The sequence below is a fragment of the Nelumbo lutea genome, chromosome 2 (assembly GCF_056320005.1).
Source record: "Nelumbo lutea isolate HS-2025 chromosome 2, American lotus-T2T, whole genome shotgun sequence".
Classification (NCBI taxonomy): domain Eukaryota; kingdom Viridiplantae; phylum Streptophyta; class Magnoliopsida; order Proteales; family Nelumbonaceae; genus Nelumbo; species Nelumbo lutea.
The window spans coordinates 47,611,498-47,634,465 of NC_142685.1; the positions used below are offsets into that span (position 1 = coordinate 47,611,498).

The 22,968-nt window shown below is 36.7% G+C and overlaps 1 protein-coding gene, 1 long non-coding RNA gene and 1 pseudogene across 2 annotated transcripts; 1 reads left to right on the top strand and 2 right to left on the bottom strand.

Annotated features, from left to right (window-relative positions):
* Positions 1–1,463: 1,463 nt before the first annotated feature.
* On the bottom strand, positions 1,464–2,937 carry LOC148870439 (uncharacterized protein At5g39865-like). The gene has a single exon (XM_088970958.1). It carries the CDS (start codon positions 2,546–2,548, stop codon positions 1,766–1,768), a length of 783 nt encoding a protein of 260 aa, XP_088827084.1. The 5' UTR covers positions 2,549–2,937; the 3' UTR covers positions 1,464–1,765.
* A 3,600-nt stretch (positions 2,938–6,537) lies between these two features.
* On the bottom strand, positions 6,538–6,971 carry LOC148870440 (protein translation factor SUI1 homolog pseudogene; annotated as a pseudogene).
* Positions 6,972–10,535: 3,564 nt separating this feature from the next.
* LOC148870441 (uncharacterized) lies at positions 10,536–18,679 on the top strand. Its single transcript, XR_016106575.1, has 2 exons — positions 10,536–10,687; positions 18,287–18,679. It is a non-coding gene; the product is annotated as an uncharacterized LOC148870441 (long non-coding RNA).
* Positions 18,680–22,968: the final 4,289 nt, after the last annotated feature.

Below are 22,968 nucleotides of genomic sequence, written 5' to 3' on the forward strand. Positions count from 1 at the left end.
TACAATCCTATATTATTGAGTTGAGAAAGAAGAAGAGAGGAGGAGAAGAAGACGAGGAAGATGAATAAGAAAACATTGAATTGAGCCTTTTACATATTTTAGGAAAATTTTGCAATTAGTACCCTTGGTCCCCAAAATTTAAAATGCCACAATCCACTATTCCAAATTTTAAAATGTGATAATTCAGAACCCCAATTTTTAAAATGTGTCATTTAGCACCATTACATAATATCATATGCGAATTAAATAATTAGAAAATTCTAAAATTACCTTTGTTGATGTTTCTCAGTCCATTTTATCCTTTCTCTTGAAATAAATAAAAGAAGGGAAAACTTGTCTCCCTGAGATGCTCAATTGCTTCCTCAGCTTACCTGATTAATCAAAAAAATTGCTTCCTCATACGCAGAAAATGTATATACCGAATTACATAGAAAATGATAAAATTTTGCATCAAAATCAAATAAAGTCGATAAAACAAACCTTATAATAAGTTACATAGAAAATGATAGGAAATTAGCAAAAAAAAAAAAGCCTTGCTTGTCTTCTCCGGCAACAATGAGGAGAATTGGTCTATTCCACTTATCAGCACGAAACGGGGAGAGTTGGTCTATTAGGGCATGGAATGGATCCTACTCGCAAAGGAAAGCTATTATCATTGAAGTCGTTTCCGTCATTTCAAAAAGTCATCTTCAGTTTTAAAAAAAAAGTCATCTCATTCAAAAAGACGTCATACATGATTGTCGCATTTTGAAAATTAAATTATTATATTATCACGTTTAAAAAAAATTTGAAAACAGACCCAACTAAAAGGTGCTAATCGAGAATTTTTCCTATACTTTACTACACAAAACGAGATGGGAAGCCTTAAAAAAAAAACGAAATCGAAAAACAACAAATAACAAAGCGGATCCACCCAAACCCAACAACCTTGTTCCATATGACAAAAATATCGGTGACCAACTTACCACCAAGTAGCAAGTAGCATCAGCAGTTGGAATGTATTCTATATATTCTCTTTCCCTTTCCCTTTCCCTTTCCCTTTCCCTTCAATGATCAAATGATCCCTCATCCCTCCAGGGTCAGGGTCAGGCTCCACCCAAACCCAAAGACCGAGGTCCACTGGACCATTAGTCCAGTCCAAAACTCCCAAATGAAATGCCGTGGCCTGTAAGTCTAAGCCACTTCCAAATGGGCTGGACCCAGGTAATCGATTCCTCCTGACAAAGCGCAATTTAATAAAGAGTAATGATCCAGCAATACAGGGCATGCCCCATCACGTGATTATGGCATGCCCTCTACACAATTACCGAATTGCCCAAACACGATTCTGCATCCTTCACATCCCATTATCTTAACACATGCACATGCCCATCACAATAGTCAATAGAGTAAAGAAAAAGGAAACACACAAACACAGTAATCGAGGTAGAATTATAAGACTCCTTTGGTCAAGATTTCAACACAAGAGGTTAGCTTCTATGATCAGCGTTCTGACTTTTAGAATTTTAATCAGAGAAAGAAAACAGGATACATTAAAAACACGATTCCTTCTCCATTCTCCCCTGTATCTGTTTGATATTAAAACAATAAATAAATAAATAAAAAGATTTAATCGTTTTAAGAAGAAAACAGAAAGAGATTAACAACATCCAGATTACAAAGCACTAGAAATTTGTTGTTTAATCTCTCTCTCATTCTCCCTCTCTCTCGTTTGTTTGGTTGTTTGTTTCCCCATTTCCCAATTCCTACCCCCTGATCCGATGGATCAAAGGACTACAGTAGAGCAAGTAGGGCACCTGATCAGGCCGTTCTCGTTGCAATCCAAGCAAGTCCTGAACCCTCCCTTCTCTGTGTAGCATTTGTGGCTCCCATTACACTGCTCGCAGAGAACAAACCGGTATCCTCCACATTCTTCACAAACTCCGGGCTCAGCCACCGGGAAACCTTCGATGTATTTCTTCAATTCACCCATCTCGTGAAGTTGTCTGACCTCGTCGGCCCCACCAATATATCTACCGCCGATGAAAACCCTAGGTAAAGTCGGCGGCTTCTTGCGACCCAGGATCCTCTGCAACTCCTCCAGGAAGCCGGCGTCCATGGACAGATCTCTCTCGTCGATGGAAACACGAAAGCCTCTCAGTATGGATCTCACGGATCGGCAGTCCTCGAAGGTCTTCCGGACGACGCGGAGGCTTGTGAAGTAGACAATAATGCGTTTGTCCGCGCCGGCGAGATGGATGGGCAGCTCCGGTGAAGGGAGTAGCCCATTGGATTGGGGAGGAGGGGGAGTAGTAGTAGTAGTAGTAACAGGAGGAGGAAGGTCGGACAGGGAGGGAAGGGAGGCCCAGGTTCGGAGGATGGAAGTAGAGATCCAGACGCGGTGGAAAACGGAGGCTTTTTTATTTTTAGAGCGAGGATGGTCGGCTTCTTCCTTGCAGAGTTGTTGAATGTCCTTGAATGAAGAGCAGGAGAAATTGGATGAGATATGTGCATGAATCCGACCTGCTCCTGGACCTGGACCTGGTGATCTTCTCCATGGAGGCCACATGAGGGGGGAGAGACAGAGAAGAAGAAGAAGAAGAAAGGAAGGGGGAACAGAGAAACAGAAACTGAAACAGGACAGGGAGAGAGATATAAAATGGAGAAGGTTTGTTTGTCTTAGTTTTGTTCACCTTTTTTTGTGAGATTGCTTAAATCGAATGCGAATGTCTTGCCGGTGGGATGGGGAGGAGCTGCAAAAGCGGAAGTTGCAGGTTTTTTTTTTTTTTCTTTGAGAATTGGGGGAGCAGCCTTTTTTTAGTGAGTGCGGCTCTCAGACTCCTCTCAGAATAGATAGGGATGGAATGGAAGAAATTGATATGAGAAAGCGAGAGATAGAGGGAGAGAGGGAGAGAGATGCAATGAAAATTGAAAATGAGGGCCAAGGCCTTAAGGGGGTTTGTTAATTCGGTTAAAAAAGGAGGTGTGCTTTTATTAAAGTTGTTGGAACATTGGAAGAATATTTCTGTGTTACATCGTCTCATTCTCATTGGTAGGTCTGTGTCCTGACTCTTGAGTAGCAATGCATGTGCTATTGTGCTGTGCCAACTGCCAACTCTAATTTAAAAGATAACACAAGCTGTGTAGACCAGGTAAAACCTTGTCTTCTTTTGATCGATGGCCATGATGTAGCCTGTACAAGCTTCCTATCAATCCTCATAGTTGTTGCCATTTACTGGATCAAGGGTTTCCATTCTTCTTATCTGCATTTATAAATAATCACGTTCACATTGACATTAGACAACCACCACGGCAACGAATAGCTTTAATTAAATTAAAATAATATTAAAAAAATGCATGCTTCTTCTTCTCATGTATCGATGACAGGTGGCACAAAACTATGAGGAGCTTCTGTTAATCAGTGAAAGCATCATGCAGAGAAATTTTGGGTCAACAGAAACGTCTAGTGTTCTGTCTTTAATCGCCAGTGTCGTTCTCGTTTGGTATCGGATATCACCCTCCTCTCCATATATTTCACAGAAGGAGGATGAAGATGAATGTGGTACATGGCGCTCATACACATAAGACATGGAGACCAGACCGGGTCCGGGTGTTTATAAATTATATTATAATTAAAAAAAAAAGAAAAAGAGAAAGAATATTCATTGAAAGCAGAACAGCAAGAGAATCCAAAGTCACTTTTGTGATGATACATCACTATTACCACCCTCTCCGCTCCTCTTAGGTTGGGCTTTGTGCCTTGCGATTTGATGGGGGCAGGGGCGGAGAAGAATGAGAGATGGTGTTTGGGCTCACAACTCACAATTGGTTTGGAACTTTTGACCATTATTATGTATTTTTGTTGGATATATGCTATCTGAGTTTCATCAACAATTCAACATCATCCTCCATAAAAATCGAAATTTGATTGCTGTAGCCAATGATCCAAATCCTTACGAATGACAACCCAATGATCCAAATCCAAATCCTTACGAATGACAATGAGTAATATATACATGAAAGATATAAATCTTGTTTAGTTCACTGTTTCTTCTTGTGACTCTTCTTACTATTCTTTTATAAATTTTTCAGAGTCAGATATATATAATATGTAAGACTTGAAACCAATCAACCAGTATAATAAAATTAATAACCAATCAGGTGTGATCTTTCAAATTTCGCAGCCGATTGGGGGTTTGATTGTTCAAAACCCCTTCCGGTATCATGTTTTGTTGGCAACGAATTGAAGTTTTCATCATTTCAATAAGGCGGCTATATAACGCAGTTCAACCAGATTAGGCGGATGTATCTTCTCCTTTTCGTTAATTTTTTTTTTCAACTTTTGCTTTCGTATTCTTTTACACAAAATTAGGGGTGCAAATGAATCTGATTATGATCCAATCCAATTTTAGATTTAATTTTATTTGGTCAAATTCGGATCGCTATTTATCATATTTTCGGATTGGATTGAGTAATAGAACCTAATCAGAAATCAGATTAGATTCAGATCATCCCTATCTAATCTGAGAAGATTCCATCTAATATATTATATATTTATAAATATAAATATATATAATACATATAAATGTTATTTGTTTATTTATAAATATTTTTATATTATATTTTTATAAATTTATTATATTATTTATTTTTTTATAAAAATATATATATATGATAAAAATAATTAAAAAATACTTCTATCTTTTGTTTTTCACTTTATTTTAAATTAATATATTTTGTTTTTCTTTTAATAATGTATTAATTTTTAAAGACAACAAGTCGGATCAGATCAGATCCGAAGATCCAACTTACCGACAGGATTCGAATTCAAATAAAGTCCTATTAGATCTTTGGATCGGATCCGACATTAACAATATCGGGTTGAATTCGAATATACTCCGTTTCAAATCCAATCCGACCCATTTACATCCCTAGACAAAATGGTTTGTTTAATTACAAATTAAATCTAATTCACTCCTAAATCAAATAAAAAATCAACCTAACCAAATATTCAAATACAGCCATACTTGCCACGAGGAATGGGGTGTATTAACTAATTTCAGTCAAAAACTCAGTTTATTCTGAGAACATATTTGGGCCTACATTTGTATCTCCTCTTATGAACGAGGGAGGGGAGCACCGTTTTTGCTCCAAACAGCCGCTAAAATGACCAAGCAATGTACCGTAAAAAGTAAATGTAAGTAAATAAATAAAAGATGATCTTTTGCTTGGAGCAGCGGAGGGGAGAAGGAAACGGGCTTTTATTTGGAGACATTTTTTCAAAGAAAATGGTGTTTCAAGTTATACCTCGAAAACCGGGAAGCCATGGCTTGGAGCAGCGCCAAATTTGATGTTTCCTGGAGATGTAGTTCATTGCTGCAAACAGGGCAGTGATGTGGTGCTAATATGGCACTGGATAATTAATACTGGTGCAGAAAACCTTTCATGGAGCATTGATACCAAACAGAAAAAGTAGTTGTTGCTCCAAGAAAAATTATACCTGGCAGAAGGGTTCTAAACAAAAAAAGACATGCTCCAAGCCACATATCAGCAGCATTGTTTTCTTTAATTAATGAAACTGGCATTTTTAATTAAGTTATGTGCACTAAATTTCTTTCTAAAGCTCTTCGTGATTCATAGGTTAAAATATAAAAATCTCTCCTAAAGTTTCCAACAATCATAAAAATCTCTTCTATAGTTTTAATTTAGCAAAAAACCTCCTCTAGATTTTTAAAGAAATCAACAAAAACCTCCCTTCCACGTCCAAGACGAAAAACACTAAACTGAAGAATCATTTTATTCCAAATACTTATTTTAGCCTTTTGCAAATTAGTTTGCATCTATTTTTAATGAAATAATACCTTTGTTGGCATGTTATACTCTTTCCTCTCCCGTCGACCTCTTTACCCCTGAACTCCACCCGTCTGAAGAATAGGAACACAACATTGACTTCACTAATCCAAACCCATTGTTCAGCTCTCTCTTCTTCTCCTCCCTCCTCATTGTCCCCACACAACACATCGAACCACCATTGGAACCACCTCTCTGTGGGGACGGTTCGGTGTTGTATTCCAACACATGAAATCAATCCAGCTCTCTCTTTTAACCCCGAGAACATGAAATTAATCCAGTCATATTCTAACTGAATAGAACATAGAATCTGATGAATCTTAGATTGATATTTGAGGGATCATACACTGCTATATTGGAAAAGCGGAGGTTGCGGGTTAACTGTCAACTGTCCTGCAAACTGCAATGAAGATTGAAGAATGATCATAACTCATAACATAACATGACCTCTCTCTCTCTCTCTCTCTCTCCATTTGGCATTTGAATCTAACCAACAGTTGTCACCATCGATCTGAGTGCAAACTTGACAGTCTATCTTCTTCTTTAGACGACGCTTGGTTGGGAATGGCGACCACCATGGTTCTGACGATGGTGTTGTACTCGTGGTGGAGATTCGGGCTGTGTGGGGATGGTTTGATGCTGTGTAGGGACAATGATGAGCGAGGAGAAGAAAAGAGAGAGATAAATAATGGGTTTGGATTGGTGAAATCAATGTTGCATCCCTCCTCTTCGGACAATGGAGTTCTCTGCTGACATGCGTAAAGTATGATAATGCAGGGACTGGTCCGTTGCTGCTAAAAAACCATGAATCTTGATATGTTCCTTCTTCACAATTCTGGCATGAACGAGGAATGTTGAATGTTGATACATTCTTCTACTGATCACCTTGAAGTTGAATAACTCGGCCTAGCTTTGGGTCCCGGACAATATAGTACCATTGCAGCAAAATTCCTTCTTCAGATCCTTGAGTATTTTGAAGTAATTGAATTCCTTCCTTAAACCTCACACTGTTAAGATTTTCCGACCATTTCTTTGTTGTACACGCACATGCACATACTCCTTGCCCCAATAACTGAGTCCTTAGCATTTGCCTTTGTAAAGGGATGGAAGGCTATAGGAATCTGGATGTCGAGTTTAGACATGAACCTTGGATGTTGAGAGTGGAGGACTACAAATGGAGTTTCGAAGGTATGGCCAGTTGAAGAAGAAAGAAGTCCGCAAGAGAGAAAAAGGGGATAACATCCTGACATGCGTAAAATAGGTATTTAGAAAAAATGATTAATTGATTTAGGCTATGTTTGGTTTAAAGGAAAAAGTAGGGAAAGGTAAGGAAACTTTTACAAATCTTGTATAGGTTTTCTTGCATTTTCCTTCCTTTCCCTACTTTTTCCTTCAAACCAAACACAGCCTTAATGTTTTCCGTCTTGGTCATTAACGAGAGGGAGGTTTTAATTCTTTAAAAATCTAAGGGAGGTTTTTGCTAAAGTGAAACTATACGGGAGATTTTTATGATTGTCAAAAACTTCAGGGGAGGTTTTTTGTATTTTACTCTGGTTCATAATTTCTCATCAATAACTAATAAGGTTGTGTTTGGCTGATTTTTTTTTAGGACTTCATTTGGAAAATATAATTTAAGGAAATTTCCACTTTAGTACCTTGAACTTTGGGGGTAGTGTCAAGTTTGTACCTGAACTTTCAAATGTGTCACTACAGTACCTAAACTTTCAAAAACTGTCAAGTTGGTCCCTGCCATTAACCAACCATCAGTTATCTATTGAAAAATATCAAAACTACCCTTCAAAAGAAGGCACTATTTATTGTATTCTACCTTGAGACTGAACCGGTTATCTTCAAAGAAAAAGAGAAAAAAAAACATAAAATATGATAAAGAGAAACAATAAATGAAAACAAAGAAATAACTAGACAAAAATGTATTTCAGATCTAAAGGTAGAAAACAATGATTTCATTAGTCAAGAATCTTAAACACCTCAACCCGTTCAGTCTCAAGGTGGAAGACAATGAACAATGTCTTCTTTTGAAGGATAGTTGACATTTTTAATAGATAACAGATGATCAATTAACTACAAGGACAACTTGACACTTTTTGAAAGTTTAAGTATTACTTGATACATTTAAAAGTTCACGTATTAATTTCACACTACACTCAAAGTTTAAGGTACTAAAATGAAAATTTCCCTATAATTTACGTGGAATAGGAAGGAACATTGTTGACTCATCAACCGGTAAAAAGAAAAAAAGAAAACCTTTCGCATGACATAATAATTGCAAGGATTTGAATTAAATATATATATATATATATATATATATATATATATATATATATAAATCCCATCCAGTCATGATTCGCTGGTATGCTACAGTTTTTATTCTGGATAGTATAGAAAAAAGTGTAGGAGATATGGGGCTTGGTTGATATCGACGTACGGTAAGCAAGAGCGGCGCTGTAATCGGATCAGATTGAGTTCGGATTTAGCAAAATCCGCATCCCATCCGATTACTGAAAACATGCATCGGAATTCGATTGGATTTAAATCCTAATATATTTGGATTGGATTTGGATTTAATCCAATTTCGATTTAATTTTTTAATATTAGAAAAATAAAAATTTAATTATTTTCAATTTTTATATAAATAAATTAAAATATATATTTTTTATAATTTTAAATATAATTATATAACATTTATATATTAAAACTAATAAATACTATAATATAATTGGATTAAGATTCTAATCAAATGAGGTTAAATCCAAATCTGATCCAATTATTAATCTAATTTTGATCATAACATTTAAGTTCGATCCAATCTAACATTTAAATAATCAATCAGATGTTAGATGAAGCCTTAAATTTTCAGGTATCATTGTCAGGCTTAAACAAGAGTAGTCATTGGAAAAAGGGCAAATGGACATTGAGCTGGCTTAACCGATATTAAACCCGATACAAATCGCCAAGGCTTTGGCAGCCACTCTCAGTCTTAGGCAACCGTGGTCCAGGTCGCAGGCCCTTGACAATTTAAAGAATAATCTCGGTATAGTACCTTTGACAAAAAACTAAACCAGGGTTTACACTCTTCCTTTTTGCAATTTAATGCATTTTTACTAACTTAGCACATCTTATAAGTTTAGCACTCTTTATTACACTGGGTTTGGTTTTAAACTTTTAATGGTTATCCTGACCTGAAATTGATGCAAGGGAAGGGATAGTACTGCAAATAGAATTGGATTTGATTCGGTAAAGGGTATATCTCTGATTAAAAAAATTGACCAATCTGAATCTAAAAACAATTTATCGGATTTTGAAGATTATGATTCCAATTTAAATTCGAACATCTTATTGGGATAACTAATTTGATTTGAATTATAATAAAAGAAATAATAATATATTATATTTATTTATATAGTATAATAATATATAAATGATATATAATATTTAATAACTAACAAAGTGATCAAATTAGGGTATATTTGAATTTTATCCATCAACTAAATAGATCAATTTTTCTTATCTGATTTATTAAGATTAAGGGGGCTATTCGAATCTGGCTCATACCAAATTGAATTCAAATTTGAATCAGATCTAATCTAAATTATTTGCAACCCTAGGGAAGGGCTTTTCTCTTGAGGAATTATGATTAGCCAAACACTTTAACGGCTCAGCGATCTGTGGAATCAATGATGGAAATCGGATTCAGTCGGTGCAAAGCCCGTTTGAACCCCTATTATAGCTTCTTTGGAAATATCTTCCTATAAAATAAAGCACAAAAGTGCGGAGATGTTTCCGATAGTCTGCACCGACTGAAGCCAATCTCATAATGATGAAGTTTCATGCCAATAATAAATTTATGGGCTCCACGGTAAAAATGCATGTCCCATGTATTTAAATTCTGGCATGAAACCTTATCTAGTTATCATTGATGCTAAACTTTGTTTAATTTCAAGCGGCAATGTCCAATAATTAAGCTGAATTGGCCTAATTTCATGACCCATTTATTAGTCAAGCCAGACTTTTCATGGCACAGTGGACCGGGCTCAGTAGGATCTGTTCCAACAACTTTTATGGCCTTGCATTGGGAATATCTCCCATAAAAAAAGTAGATAGGTACGTAGATATTTCCATTGCAAGGGTGTAAAGATTGGAGACTGGATCTGCTCCTCACACCTGGCGCCTCACAAGTGCCTCACACACACACATCTTATTATGCATTGGGAACATCTCCCAACTTATTAATTATAATTTACAGGAGATGTTTCCAATGCAGGATGGATGTGCCTGTGATGCCCATTTGTAAGGAGCAAATCTCATCACTAAAGGTTGTTCGAACGGGCCTTATACCTATTGAGACTGGATCTGCTCCTCACATATGATGCCTCGTACGCATATCCTATCATGTATTGAGAACATTTTTCCTACTTATTAATTATTATCCACGGTGATATTTTCTATTCTCAATGCACGGTGGAGGCGCCCATTTGTGAATAGCAGATTCCATCACACACTGATCAGTGAAGCCGATCTCACAGTCCATAAGCTTTACCACACACAGTATACTAGCGGGAAGCCCGGAATGCATCGCAGTTTATTAAAATAATTTGAGACAAAAATATTTTCTGGTACAATTTGTGTGGGCGCAACCCGAGCCCGACTCAGCTCAAATAAAGGTATTAAGGCTTGAAAAAATACTCAGGCCTGCCTAACCTAACTCAGGTTGGACTCTTTCCACAAACAACACGGAACCATGATTGACAATGAGAGTGTAGTGCAGACACTATCAGACTAGAGAATAGATACGAGAAAAGACGATGAAGAAAATGAAAGAATGGATTTGGAAAACCAGGTACTTTACCTTTTTTAAAAAAAAAAATATTTGATTTTTCGTTACAATTGCTATTTTTTCATTAGAATATTTCTTTTTTACATCCGTTTATCTGAAAAAGATGTCATTCGATTGTGCGTTTTCTTTCCCATTGCCTTCCTGTTCACTTGAAGCATGATTACGCATACAGTTTGGTGTTTCCACCACCAAGTTTCAATTTAATCCAATACGAAACTATGCTATGCGTGCTTTACCAATTTGGGTAAGTATGTCTGGGCAGTCCGAACCTAAATAATTTCTTCTTTGTGTTTGTCACTCAACTGTGAGGACCAATTTTGATTGTTCTCTTACATATTTTGCAACCTCTGCAAAAATCACCTTGGCTATTGTTATTGGTATTGGTATTTTGCTTATATATTTATGTATATCTTTTTTGTATGACGTTTCATTTGCTTATTTGTATGAACTGTTCGATTTTTACTTAAATTGGTATTTTGCCCATTGGTTTTGAACGGGAGGTTTATGAGTGTTTCTTGGATGGGTTCTAGCTTAAAAAGGAGATTATAAGATGAGATGCCAAAGAAAAAAATAAAGAAAAAAGAGATGTTGCAGTAACTCATGTAATGTTACTTGGCATCGGTTGATCTCCAGCAGCAAATTATTTAGGTGAGAACTTTCTTTGAGCAAGTGAAGTGCAGTCCTTTTATTGTTTCATTTTCTTTGGGTTTAGAGATTTCTACTTTCTAACCAGAACATTTGTCCCTCCCTTTTCTTTCAAAACAGATGTTTAGTTATTAACTTTTATTATTCTAAAGTTGTTTTTGAAATTTCTCTTCCAAGTAGCTCCATTTTTTTCTCATTTCCTCGCCCTTCGATGATTTTTTTTTTTTTTTTTTTTCGTGGGTGCCAACTAGCTGAGTCTAGCCTTCTCAACATGTGGGGCTTCAACTAAATGGTGTTTTTAGTCAACTTAGCTCAAGCTCATGAATGTAGGATTCAGCTTGGCTTGTTGGTACTTCTAGAGCTTGAGCTTGGTTGAGAGAGATATTGCACTTTCTGAAGTGAAAAGAATTCCTGTCTAAGGGTGGGGAACTCGTGGAATGTTTTATAATAGCACAATCCAAAATCCACTAAGAACATTGGAACATGGCTTATCTGCTACTGTCTGTTTTCTTTATGGTTTCCTTTTTCAATCTAAATCATCAAATTCAAGAAAGTAATAGATTCCACATTTCTTGTTCTGTCCAGTATTTCTGTTTCCATAGCAATCAAATACAGTCCAGTAAGAAAAATACACTAATACCGTAGAATAATTTAGCCATTTTCATTTTTTAAAGCAACAAAAACAATCACAAGCACCACAAAATACAAATGCCTAAGGCTATGATTGGTTGCAATGCAAATAAATTTGCACTGATGCAAAACCATGGCAGTGCAAATTCTGGCCTATTTTTGTTTCAAATTTTAATTTATTTTGTTTGGTTGCAGTACAAATGAAGTAAATTGAGACATGAAGCAGAATAAAGTAAAATCCAAAACAAAATTAAACGAGGATTTGCATTTTTTACATTTTCACTCCCATGCTTTGTACTAGTGCAAATAAAATTGAACTGCAACCAAACACAGCCTAAGAGGAGAATGACTCAAACAAATTTCATCATCTCTAACCTGCCCTGGCATCTGTGAGGAGATTAGTAATGTTTGAATGAGCATAATAAGTATCCCTTGCTTTTTTATCAGTAAGTTGGTAATATTTCTGAGATTTCTACTAATCATGAGTTATAGAGTACAAGATCGGTATGGAGAGTAGAAGATTAACTCTCCTTTAAGAAAATTAAACATGAGACCGAGACCCAGAGGCTGCATGCCCAAAACCAAAAACAGCAGCACCCCTACATCAGGGAATGAGGTCCCCAACACATATCCTTTATATCATCCCATTCCCTAAGTGAATCAGCTAATGAATTTGCTGTTCTTGGAAGTTGTAAACTACATGAATGAGGTATTCAATATCTCAACCAAAGATCTTGCCTCCTGGTTAAATTTTTTAATTCCATGGTTATCGTCCAGATTCATGCATCCACCTAGGAATCCATGACTGTCAAACAATCAATCTTTTTGTTGAGGAGAGAGCCAGATACCACCAATCTGTGATCATTTCATCTGTAGTGAAACTTCAAAATTCCTCCCTTGTCAAAACCATATGGCCATGTACAGGTTTGAGCTCAATTAGTGTTTCTTGGATCTGAACCGTCAACTGTGTTGGAGAAGATTCTAGCATTTCTCCCCTCAGAAACTAACCATGGTATTGCTGCTACAAAAATCTTCCCCTTAAATTTTGGAGGGGAAAAAATAAGACCAAAGGAAAGCAGGTATTGGGGATTTGGGGGGGTTAATAGTTTATATGATGGTGGGCCGGTGTGGGCTTTTAGTGGCCCCATAGGGCACTCAGTTATCTCTGAAGCTGAAGTCTGAGCGCCTCTTTGTGGATCTTTGGGCTGCTGATTCTCTTGGCTTTGATTCTGGTGGAAGGTGACTAAAAATGTTATTGGTTGGGTAAGCAGGCTGCAACAAGGCCTGTGGAGATTTGACTTCCTTATTAATAAGATTAGGTAGATTGCTGATAAGTTATTTTTTGCTTTTAGATGGATCCCTAGAGAGCTCAATAGCGGTGCAGATGGATTAGCCATATGGATTTTTTGTAGTAGTGGGAATTCTATGCCTGTGTAATTTGGGGGGAGGGTTTTCTTTTTGGCTTTGTTCTTGATGTTCTGAACTTCTTGTATATCTTCTCATGTACATCTTCCCTTTCTTTTTTGAATGAAAGTCACCATTTGTCAAAACAAAGAAGTTACATATATCTTATAAAATTTATTAGTGACTTATGCCCAAAGCCTGGCACAGCCCAGCTGCCCAGGCTATAGGTGCAAGACCCATACAGGCCCATGATCACCCCTAGTCCCACCTAGAGAAAGAAAATAAGCATTCCCAAATAAGAATCCTTAATTGCTCAAAAGGTTCTTTTGCCACTTGGTCTTAATCCTCTCAATATACAATAGGGCTTTGACAAAGAAATCCTTTTTGAGATTCAAAGAATGGTGGAGTTTGTAGAAATCCATACATTGCAGTAAAGAGGGTGGTGGTTGTAATGATGTCAAATTTAGTTATGGAGTACAGGTGTGGAAGGACCTCATATGGCTAATGATGAATTCTTAAAATACATCCAGTGATGAGATTTTGGTGAATGTGAAGTTTTGGGGAAGGTATTTTGTATAAGAAGAATTCCTAAAGAAACACATTTCTACCTTTCTCCAATCTACTGGAGGATCTGGTTTAGAATCCAAGGATTAGTTACCAATCATCACAATTTCGAGATCCTAAAACATAGTTTCCTCTTTTCTAGGATTAACAGTACACTGATTTTTGAATATTTAGAAGATTATGAAGTTTTTATCCAGTAGCAAATGTTAGAGTGTGCTAAGCCCCTAGTGACATTCTTGCAGGAAAACACTCAACAGCAGGTCCTTCTTTGACATGATTATAATTCTTAGGAATTGGGATGATCTGGTAAGGAGGGGTGTTTTAATCACTTTAACAAATTTGTAACTTCTAACTTGTAAGTGGGTATGGTCTTGGAATCCTATTAGTTTAGTCTTAGAAGAGTTAGGTTTGAAGAGTTGTAATTTTCTGTTTTCTTATTTCTACTAGACTACTATGAGGCAAGGTTTAAAAAACCGATCTGCAAATGGACACTGCTTTGGCCACGGGTTTCCAAGCCAGTGGTTCAACCATCCAGGTCAAAGGGTTCAAACATTTCAACAGTTAAAACACATGTATATATCTTACCCTTGGATTGGAATATTAGGGTAAGATGGATATAAATATTATGAGAAGGGGACTGAGAATGAGAGTAAGAAGGGGGCTGAGAGAAGGAAAGATAGAAGGCTGAGAGAAAGAAAGAAAAAAAAAGAAGAAAGAAAGAAAGGAGGAGAAGGCAGAAATTAGGGTGACCTGCAACAGTGACAGCGATGATGACAATAAATTTTAGATCTCTCTCTCTCTCTCTGTAATGTCAGAGATCTGAGATCTCTCAGATCCCTATGTAACCCTTTGAGATTGATCTCTTTCCCTCTATTTTCTTGTTATTTTAATTTTTTGAATATTTTAAATAATTTTTATTAAACTGTGGACCGTTTTCCAGGTTGAACAGTTCAGTGGTTTGTCCTGGTCATTGGTTCACTGACTAATTCAATGGTTTTTTTTGGCAAAATGATGGTCTGGTACTAAAATGGAACTGGTACCCTAGCGGATTTCCAGGCTGAATGGTCTGACCATGTGGTTCAACGACGGTTTTAAAACCATGCTGGGAGGTGGCCGACCCATATACAAGCCCATATACATAGATGCTACACATGCTTCCAGAAATTGAGGCTTTAGTTGTTCTTGAGGTTTTCTGCTTTGTGCCACTATTATGGTGGTTCCCAAATCTGATACCTTAGAGTGGTTCTTGGTGCCTAGCCAAAAGGGGGAAAAAATCTCAGAGCCCTCATTTCTCTTTCCCCCACATTCTCTTCAAGAATTTTGCAACAGCTATTTGTTAGACACCAGAAAACCTAGAGAAAGCTATTTTTAGCTTCAATAAAAGGACTGACACTGATTCTATTTAAGTGCCTATGCTAGTGAACTCAAAATCCAACCCTCTCCCACTTTCTCAAGGTAGAGAATCTCTCACTCCATATAGCTCCACCTAGAACCTGATTACACCTTGGTTTGATCCTGCCATCCCCCTTAATTACCTCAACAATCAATTCTCTTAAAATAAGTCTCCTAAAATTCCACAAAAGACACTGGTTTATAGATATTCTTTCTGTATAAGATTCAGCTCAAGAAGTCCCAAACTAATGAAGCTGCCTCCTCTATCTTGCCATTCTAGTCCATCCTATCATGTTTCATTGAAAAATTTCTTTCCAAACTCCTTTACTTGATTTTTCTTGGCTTGTCATCCAGGAGATTTCTACCTGAAATAATCTCCCTATACCTAATTGCCCAGCCATATATTAAAACCCTAAATCCACCTTCTATAACTTGTTTTTAATCCCATAATGTTAAATCCTAGACCTAAAGTTGAGAAAGATGTTGTTACTATTCAGTTTTTTAGCCATTGATCATACCAGTCCTACATTGCACCATGTCAGAAATATAAAACCCACCTGGAGCCAAGGATTCTGAGGGCAAGAGCTAACAACCCAATTCACTAGAGGGTGAGAGGGGTACAGAATCCATGCAAGGACTGTGGGCTATTCACTGCCCATAATGATCAAACACTTAACCTCTTAGTCCATAATGATCAAACACTACCTGACATGAGAGGACTTCTCCCTCGGTTGCAAGGTGCAGTGCTGCACTCTCTACTCGCATGGTTCCCAGGAATTAAAAACATTTTGTAAACATTTTGAAACCATAATATATATATATATATATATATATATATATTTTGCAAAAACAAATTTCAACGGTTGAAATCAACTGGCGGTAGTTTAGGTTTCCATCAGAGAGAGTGCATCCCCAATCATTCACTTTGTCCGATAAATGGGCTAATCCTGTCACTATGATCACCCACTTAGATGAATTCTTGGACTGTCCCAACATACCTAGGTTTTGACCATCTTTAAGGATCTTACTGATTGTCACATCAAAAACAGCCCAATTCAACACCTAGTGCAGTATCATAATCGAATCTAGGGGTCAGGTGTAACATTCCAGTTTTGCCCATCTATCTCCAAAGTCCAGGGCAATACTGGAATTTTGGTCTGATTCAGGGTTTCAAGAAAACTCACACTGCATATACCTCAAGTCTCACCTTAGCAGCTGAGACAAGCCACTCCAACCAATTTGGCAGTACATCAGTGTCAATCTTGGCAGGCTAAATCTCTCCAGATCTATAGAACGGTTGTGAAGATTCTAAACAAACACGAGTCTCATATGTGCCCAATTTAAGGGTATTACATAGAAACACACCATAATAACATGAATCAAATATGTAGTTTATTCATTTATAATAAATGTCATAATGCACATCATGTTGATTGGAGCTAAGGGCATGCACTGTCTAACAAAATGATTCCAAATTGAAACAAGAACCCAAAAAACTATAGAAAACAACTGGTCTTGGTGCATTGTGGCAATAACTGATCAAACAATTCCTCTTCCTCTTTCCTGTTAAACACATCATGCATCTATCGGGATCTTTAAGCCTTCAGCTGTTGAGGTGACCAACGTATAGCTCCTTGTCAAAGAAAAACAAACACATAAAATCCTTCCACCGTGATAAGAGCTACATTTAAAAAGTGAAAGAGTCAAAAAGTGGTAAGTATTATGTTAAATTAATAGTGTTGGGATATAATAGTGACTTTGTTCTACCTTTTGGTGCAATTAAGATCGTCTTTCTGACCTGGATTTCTCCTCTTTTTCATGCTAATATACAGGTAACTTTAAACATTCTTTTTATTTGATGAAAAGTGTGTATTTTTGGAACTTTTTTCATTGGATTTCACAGCTGGAAGTGTGATGCTTTCGTCACCTAGGTTCTATGTATAAAAGGTCTTTCCCTGGTGCTGATCATAAGTTGCTTCTTTGATTTTCTCCCAATAGCTTCTTTGATGTAGTATTGTTCTCTTATTACAAGGCTCAACACCTAACAGCCCATCCTTCAATCGATGAAAGACTTTTGTGTTAGCATATATGTAACAAAAGAAAGGGGTAAGAGGTAACTATCTATTAAAAAAAAACGTCTCTACATCATGGTCTCATCATTTGTTAAAACACGGATTGGCATAAAAACCCAAAATCTCTAGTCCTTCAATTCCAACAGTACAGTGGCCCAGAATTAAATAAAAGTTTTAAACTTCTTAAGCCCTCGTTGAGTATCTTATTATTGTTCTCCATTAAATTCCAATAGATTGCAAGTGCTATTAGATTCCAACATTTGTTTCCTTTATTGCTGAAACCTTAATCAGTCAAGATTAACAAATGACGAGACCATGTGAAATGACCCAGTGCTGCGATAACATTTTCGTAAAATGTAGATATACCTTGATGGAGTACTGAAGATGGATCATGGGGCAGCAGACTGATTCTATGAAGTAACTAGAAAAGGCCTACACATTTTTGATATCTCGTCCTCTACATGCAAGTATCAATACTAAGGATTTTATCCAAATAGACAGTCCATGTAAAGAAGAGATATTAGAGAGAACATTTGGAGCTCATATTCATTTTCATGAAAAAGCATCACCTTTTTTTATTTTTAATTTTTATAAACTTCAAATAAGAGTCAGGTAACTTGATTTGACAGTAAAGTTCCATTTGGATCTAAGCTAAAACCCTCCTATCATCTCTATTTAGCAAAACCTTGTATTGCTGAAGTCTGGCCAGCCTCCCAATTGACATGTGACAACTTTTAACCATAGGAAGCACATCACTTAAGTGGCTACCAACCCAAAATAGTCACCAACAATATACCATTTGTAAAAGTTTCAATTTCTGAAACAATTTGTTTGCTTCCTTTTGTATTGAAAGTTTCGATTTCTCATTGGGTAGCCATGGTTAAGGAATTCAAAGGGATCAATTCTGGCATTTAGATGTCAGGCTTAGGTGGCAGATTCTGTTATGGGTGCATTCCTTGGGAAGACGTACCGTCGCCACCGGCAACAACAAGCACCTGACCCATCGCCAGCAGCAGCAGTGATTCAATGATTCTCATCCTACCCAGTTCGGCAACGACAACCTTATCTAGATTAGATTAGATCATCTTGCTTGTTCTTATCTTATTCTATTGCTCTTATCTTGTTAGTAGATTATCAGATTAGGATTAGCTTATCTGATCCTTAGCAAGATAGAATTGAAAGTCTTCCTATTCAGCAAAGAGACTCCCTTTGATTAGGACTCTTGTAATCTCCTATTTAAGGAGGCCCCATTATTGAATGAGGATATATCAAATTTCCAATCAAGAAAGAGAGTAAAATGAGAGTTCGGTGATCCCTTAAACAAATCACCCTTTAGGACGCCAAGACAGGTTCAGCTAGGAAGGAGAGGAACAAGGGAAAACATGAGCTTTTCCCCGTGGATCGACCCATGACGAGATCCTACGCCCGGGCCAATAACAAATTCTTCCTTTCAAAGTTTTGGAACATGAACAGCTACTGAGCAACTTAGTGGTAATTGAGCTAATCCAGGCTAGGAGATTCTTTCAATAAGAGGGTCAAGATTTACTGCTTCAAATAAAAAAAAAAGGCTCAAGATTCTTTCTTGTGTTAATTTTGTGGCTATTTGGCACTAAAGATTCTTCACTAGCTTATCTAGAGGCTTTTGGGCAGTGTAAGATCTTTCTTGCCTAGTGTAGCCACATGGGTGAAAGCGAGTTATGGTGTTCCTATTAGAGAGGCTTCCTCCTCCTCGAGGGGTCTTTGCTGTCAGTCCCATATTTTTCAAATAAATCCACATCTTGCTTCAACGCTTCCTGGTTGTGGGAAGTTCAAATGAAGTTATCTCAGGTTCTCTTGCCCAATTTGATGTGAATGAGAGTGCTAAAGACTGGCACGACCTTCTTGTATTCCTATTCTTTGTTGAGTTGTTTAGACTTCCTCATGGCAGCACCATTAGTGCCTAAATGGATTATGAGGCAAATTCAGCTAAAAAACCTTTGCCATGTTTCTCAAGTCCTTTTCTGTGGGCACTTCAGATTGAAAATTTGAAGTTTAAGATGGCTAATAGCCTAATATAAGTTATGAACTATGATAACTCCAATTAGAGATCGTTTACAGGAGAACATAAACTCTTGGAGTGAACAACTAACAATTCAAAGAGGTCCCCTTTTTGATGGATAGTTTAAATGGGTTGTATGAGTACCTCACTTGGCACAAATAGATTGTCCAGAAGAGGTAATTGATCCAATGATCCAATTAAGTTATCTTTTCCACACCCACAGATACGAAGGCTTACTACTTGGGCCAAGTAAGTAGCTTCCCTACGCAAACCGCCATATTTCTGCTACATTGAAGAATGATACGGCCAAATCATACTGTACATCAAGTGAGAACCTCCTGGAGTGACCACTAATTCAATCCTCCAGTCAATATCAGCAATTTAATCCAACTTGGCTTACAGTTCTTGGCAAGCAATAGTAACCGTTGAGAGTTTCAATATTTTAATACTGAACTCGTCTAAAAAGAAGGATTTATTCTAGCCGCTCAACAATGATTTTTTGGGGCTGAAATTTGGTCCATTAATAGAGGGTAGAAAGAGGAATAAGTGGGGTCATTTCGAGCTCCAAATCAATTTTCACGTTCCAAGAATGCGTACTAGCTTAACTGGAAGCGAATAATCAAAAGGTAAATTGGAATGGGATCTTTTTAACATAATTCTCATTTCTCATTTCCATCTAGGAGATCCATCACATTATTCTGAATTTCTGATGGGGCAATCACCGTTGACCACTATAGTACAAAAGGGATAGTGAATGGTTCAGAGAAGTCTACATGTTGGACGATTGATTGGACAACCCCTTGCATACACCATTTGCCAAGAATAATATTTATGGACCATATTTAGCCTTTATAACAACAGGACTTAAAATTATCCATTCGAGTGCCATTCCAGCAATTATTTCATCATCAGCAACATTACTTCTCAGAAAATGCAGTTAATATTGCAGATGCGACTGTCAATTGTATCTTGCTTAAGTTTAACATGGACAGTCCGTCCATTCAGTAACCGTGAACTGATCCAAAAAGGTAGCAATTTTTCCTTGCACAGAGGTGGCATTTAACCACTGAAGGTCTGTCGGTAGGAACTTTTCGTTTACGTGATCGCTGGAGCCTGGAGGTTCAATACATCCTAGTGATTAAAGTGAAATCTAAGGGTTTTAGATTGTAACCATTAATCTCTTACAATCCTTTGCTTTATTTTTTAGATTGTTCTGAAATTTGAATTGATTCACCATTTTGGTATTGTGAAAAGGAGGAAAATTACTGTTGTTCGATGGGCCTGTAGATGCATTTCTTCTCACATGTAGAGGGAAAAACGCATGTTTACGGGAACAACCATTGTCCTCTGCCTGCATTTGATTCAATTAAAGTGATTAAAACAGGAAACGAAACATCCTTGATCCTTCCCTTGTATTAAGCTCCAGGTAAATTTGATTCAGAGGTGAAATAAATAAATAATAAAGTTGTTGTAGTGACTGTTGAAACTGTGGGTGGAAACTATATACCATGCTTGTTTTGGTGAAAGCCTATGTGATAGGTTGATAGCCAGCGCCAATTCATTCTTTGTTTCTCTCGTGTTCATGTTTGTCTTTTAATACCCTATAGAAAAGATGGCCTCGTGCTATATTATTTGTTTTCTTCTGAGGATGAGAAAAATGAGAGCTGCTGGAAGGTTTTCATTTGGAACGGAGACAAGCTTTCCAAGTATTTTTACAATCAAGGTTGGATTTAGTTTGCACGTAAAACAAACAAAAAACGAAACAACTTTCTTGAAAATGATATTCAATTAAAAAAACAAATCAACTTCCCCATTTTCCTAATACTTATTGGTTCAAAACTTGGAAAACAGACTTAACGAATGAGAGATATACGAGTGTGATGGGATTTGAATCAATAGTATAATCCCTTTGTTTAGAAAATGATCTTAATCCTGCATTTGGTTGCAGTGTAAATTTATTTATACTAATACAAATGCATAGGAGTGCAAATGTAAAAAAATGCAAATTCTTGTTTAATTTTATTTTAGATTTTACTTTGTTATGCTTCATTTGTAATTGCAATCAAACAGAATAAGTTAAAATTTGAAACAAAAATAGGTCCAAATTCACACTCAAACCATTTGCACTGCCAAGTAGTAACGCTTGCAACCAGAAGGTTGGGTGCCCTCTACAAGTACTATTCTCTGATTGTATTTGCCCGTGTAGATAGGAACTTGGGAAGTGGATTTGATTGCTAGGTTCACGGGGTGGAATAGTTTTTCATGGAAAGAATAAAGATGTGGGCAAGACACTAAGACCCATGGAATGGTCTGAAATGCAACTGACTGCTGACCTACTCCATGTTCTTCACATAAGGCTGACTATTGAAGGGCTAGGGTCAGTATCCCCCTTAGACATTAAGGTTGATTTTATAGAGCAAACAAGACAGAAAAAAAGGGGATGGCGTATACACCCGTGAGTGGCCAACTTGGACAATTCTGCACTCTTCCTTGTGTAGTACTTGAAAGAAACAAAAAGAAAAACCCCCTCACACTCCCATATGGCTGTCTTGTAATACAATTATACGAACATGCAGCATCTAGGGCAAAAACCCCTCACACTTCCATATGACTGTCTATTAAGACAATTATACGAACATACAGCATCTGGGGCTGCAAATGGTATCTGTTTGTCTGAATTCAAATTCGAATTCAATCTTTCGAATCCGATTTGGTAAAAGGTGACTCAAATGTGGACCAAACATATCCAATCTTATATGGTCTGATTGGATTTTGTTTAGATATATGTTATTATATCTACATAAAATTTGTACTACATCTATGAACAAGTTTCTTTAAATGTTGTGTATTTACCAGAGTGATAGGTACAAGTTTCATAAAAGTTATTTCAGTTTATTTTATTCATGACATATAACAACAAAGTCATATTCAGTTCATTTTATTGATAGTTAATAGAAGGGGAACCATGCAAGTATGAAAAAGGGTAAAAAGATAAAAAAAGGCATTTAGATCTCGAATATATATATATATATTACTGTATTCCTTTAAATGACTTAATTTTAGTGATTGGATTTAAAAGTTAAAATGTTTGAACAACTACGTTTGCAAGTACTGACATTATTCGATGCTATTAAAATATTCTGATTTAGCTTTTATGACTTGGATGTGAAACCAAGTATTGGCATTATGTAATGTTTTGACCATATTAGTTTGTTATTAATGACATTCAATATCTAGATAAAATTCAAATCCAATCTAAATCCCACGGGCGAGATTTCATTCAAATTTGAATTTAGCCATATCTTTTCTTTTTTCCTTCTTCGTTTGTGTTTGATCCAATTTTTTCCTCAATAAACTTTCACTACTTTTGCCTCACCAAAGAGACCCTACATCAAAATGGAGACATCAATGAACAATAGTGGGTGGAAGTAATAAATACAGTCCTGATGCATTATTTGTGGGATGACCATACAATGAATGCTCTGAAAAACGATAATGCACCGCTGATACATTCTATAACAAGGATAGAAGGCTGCCTT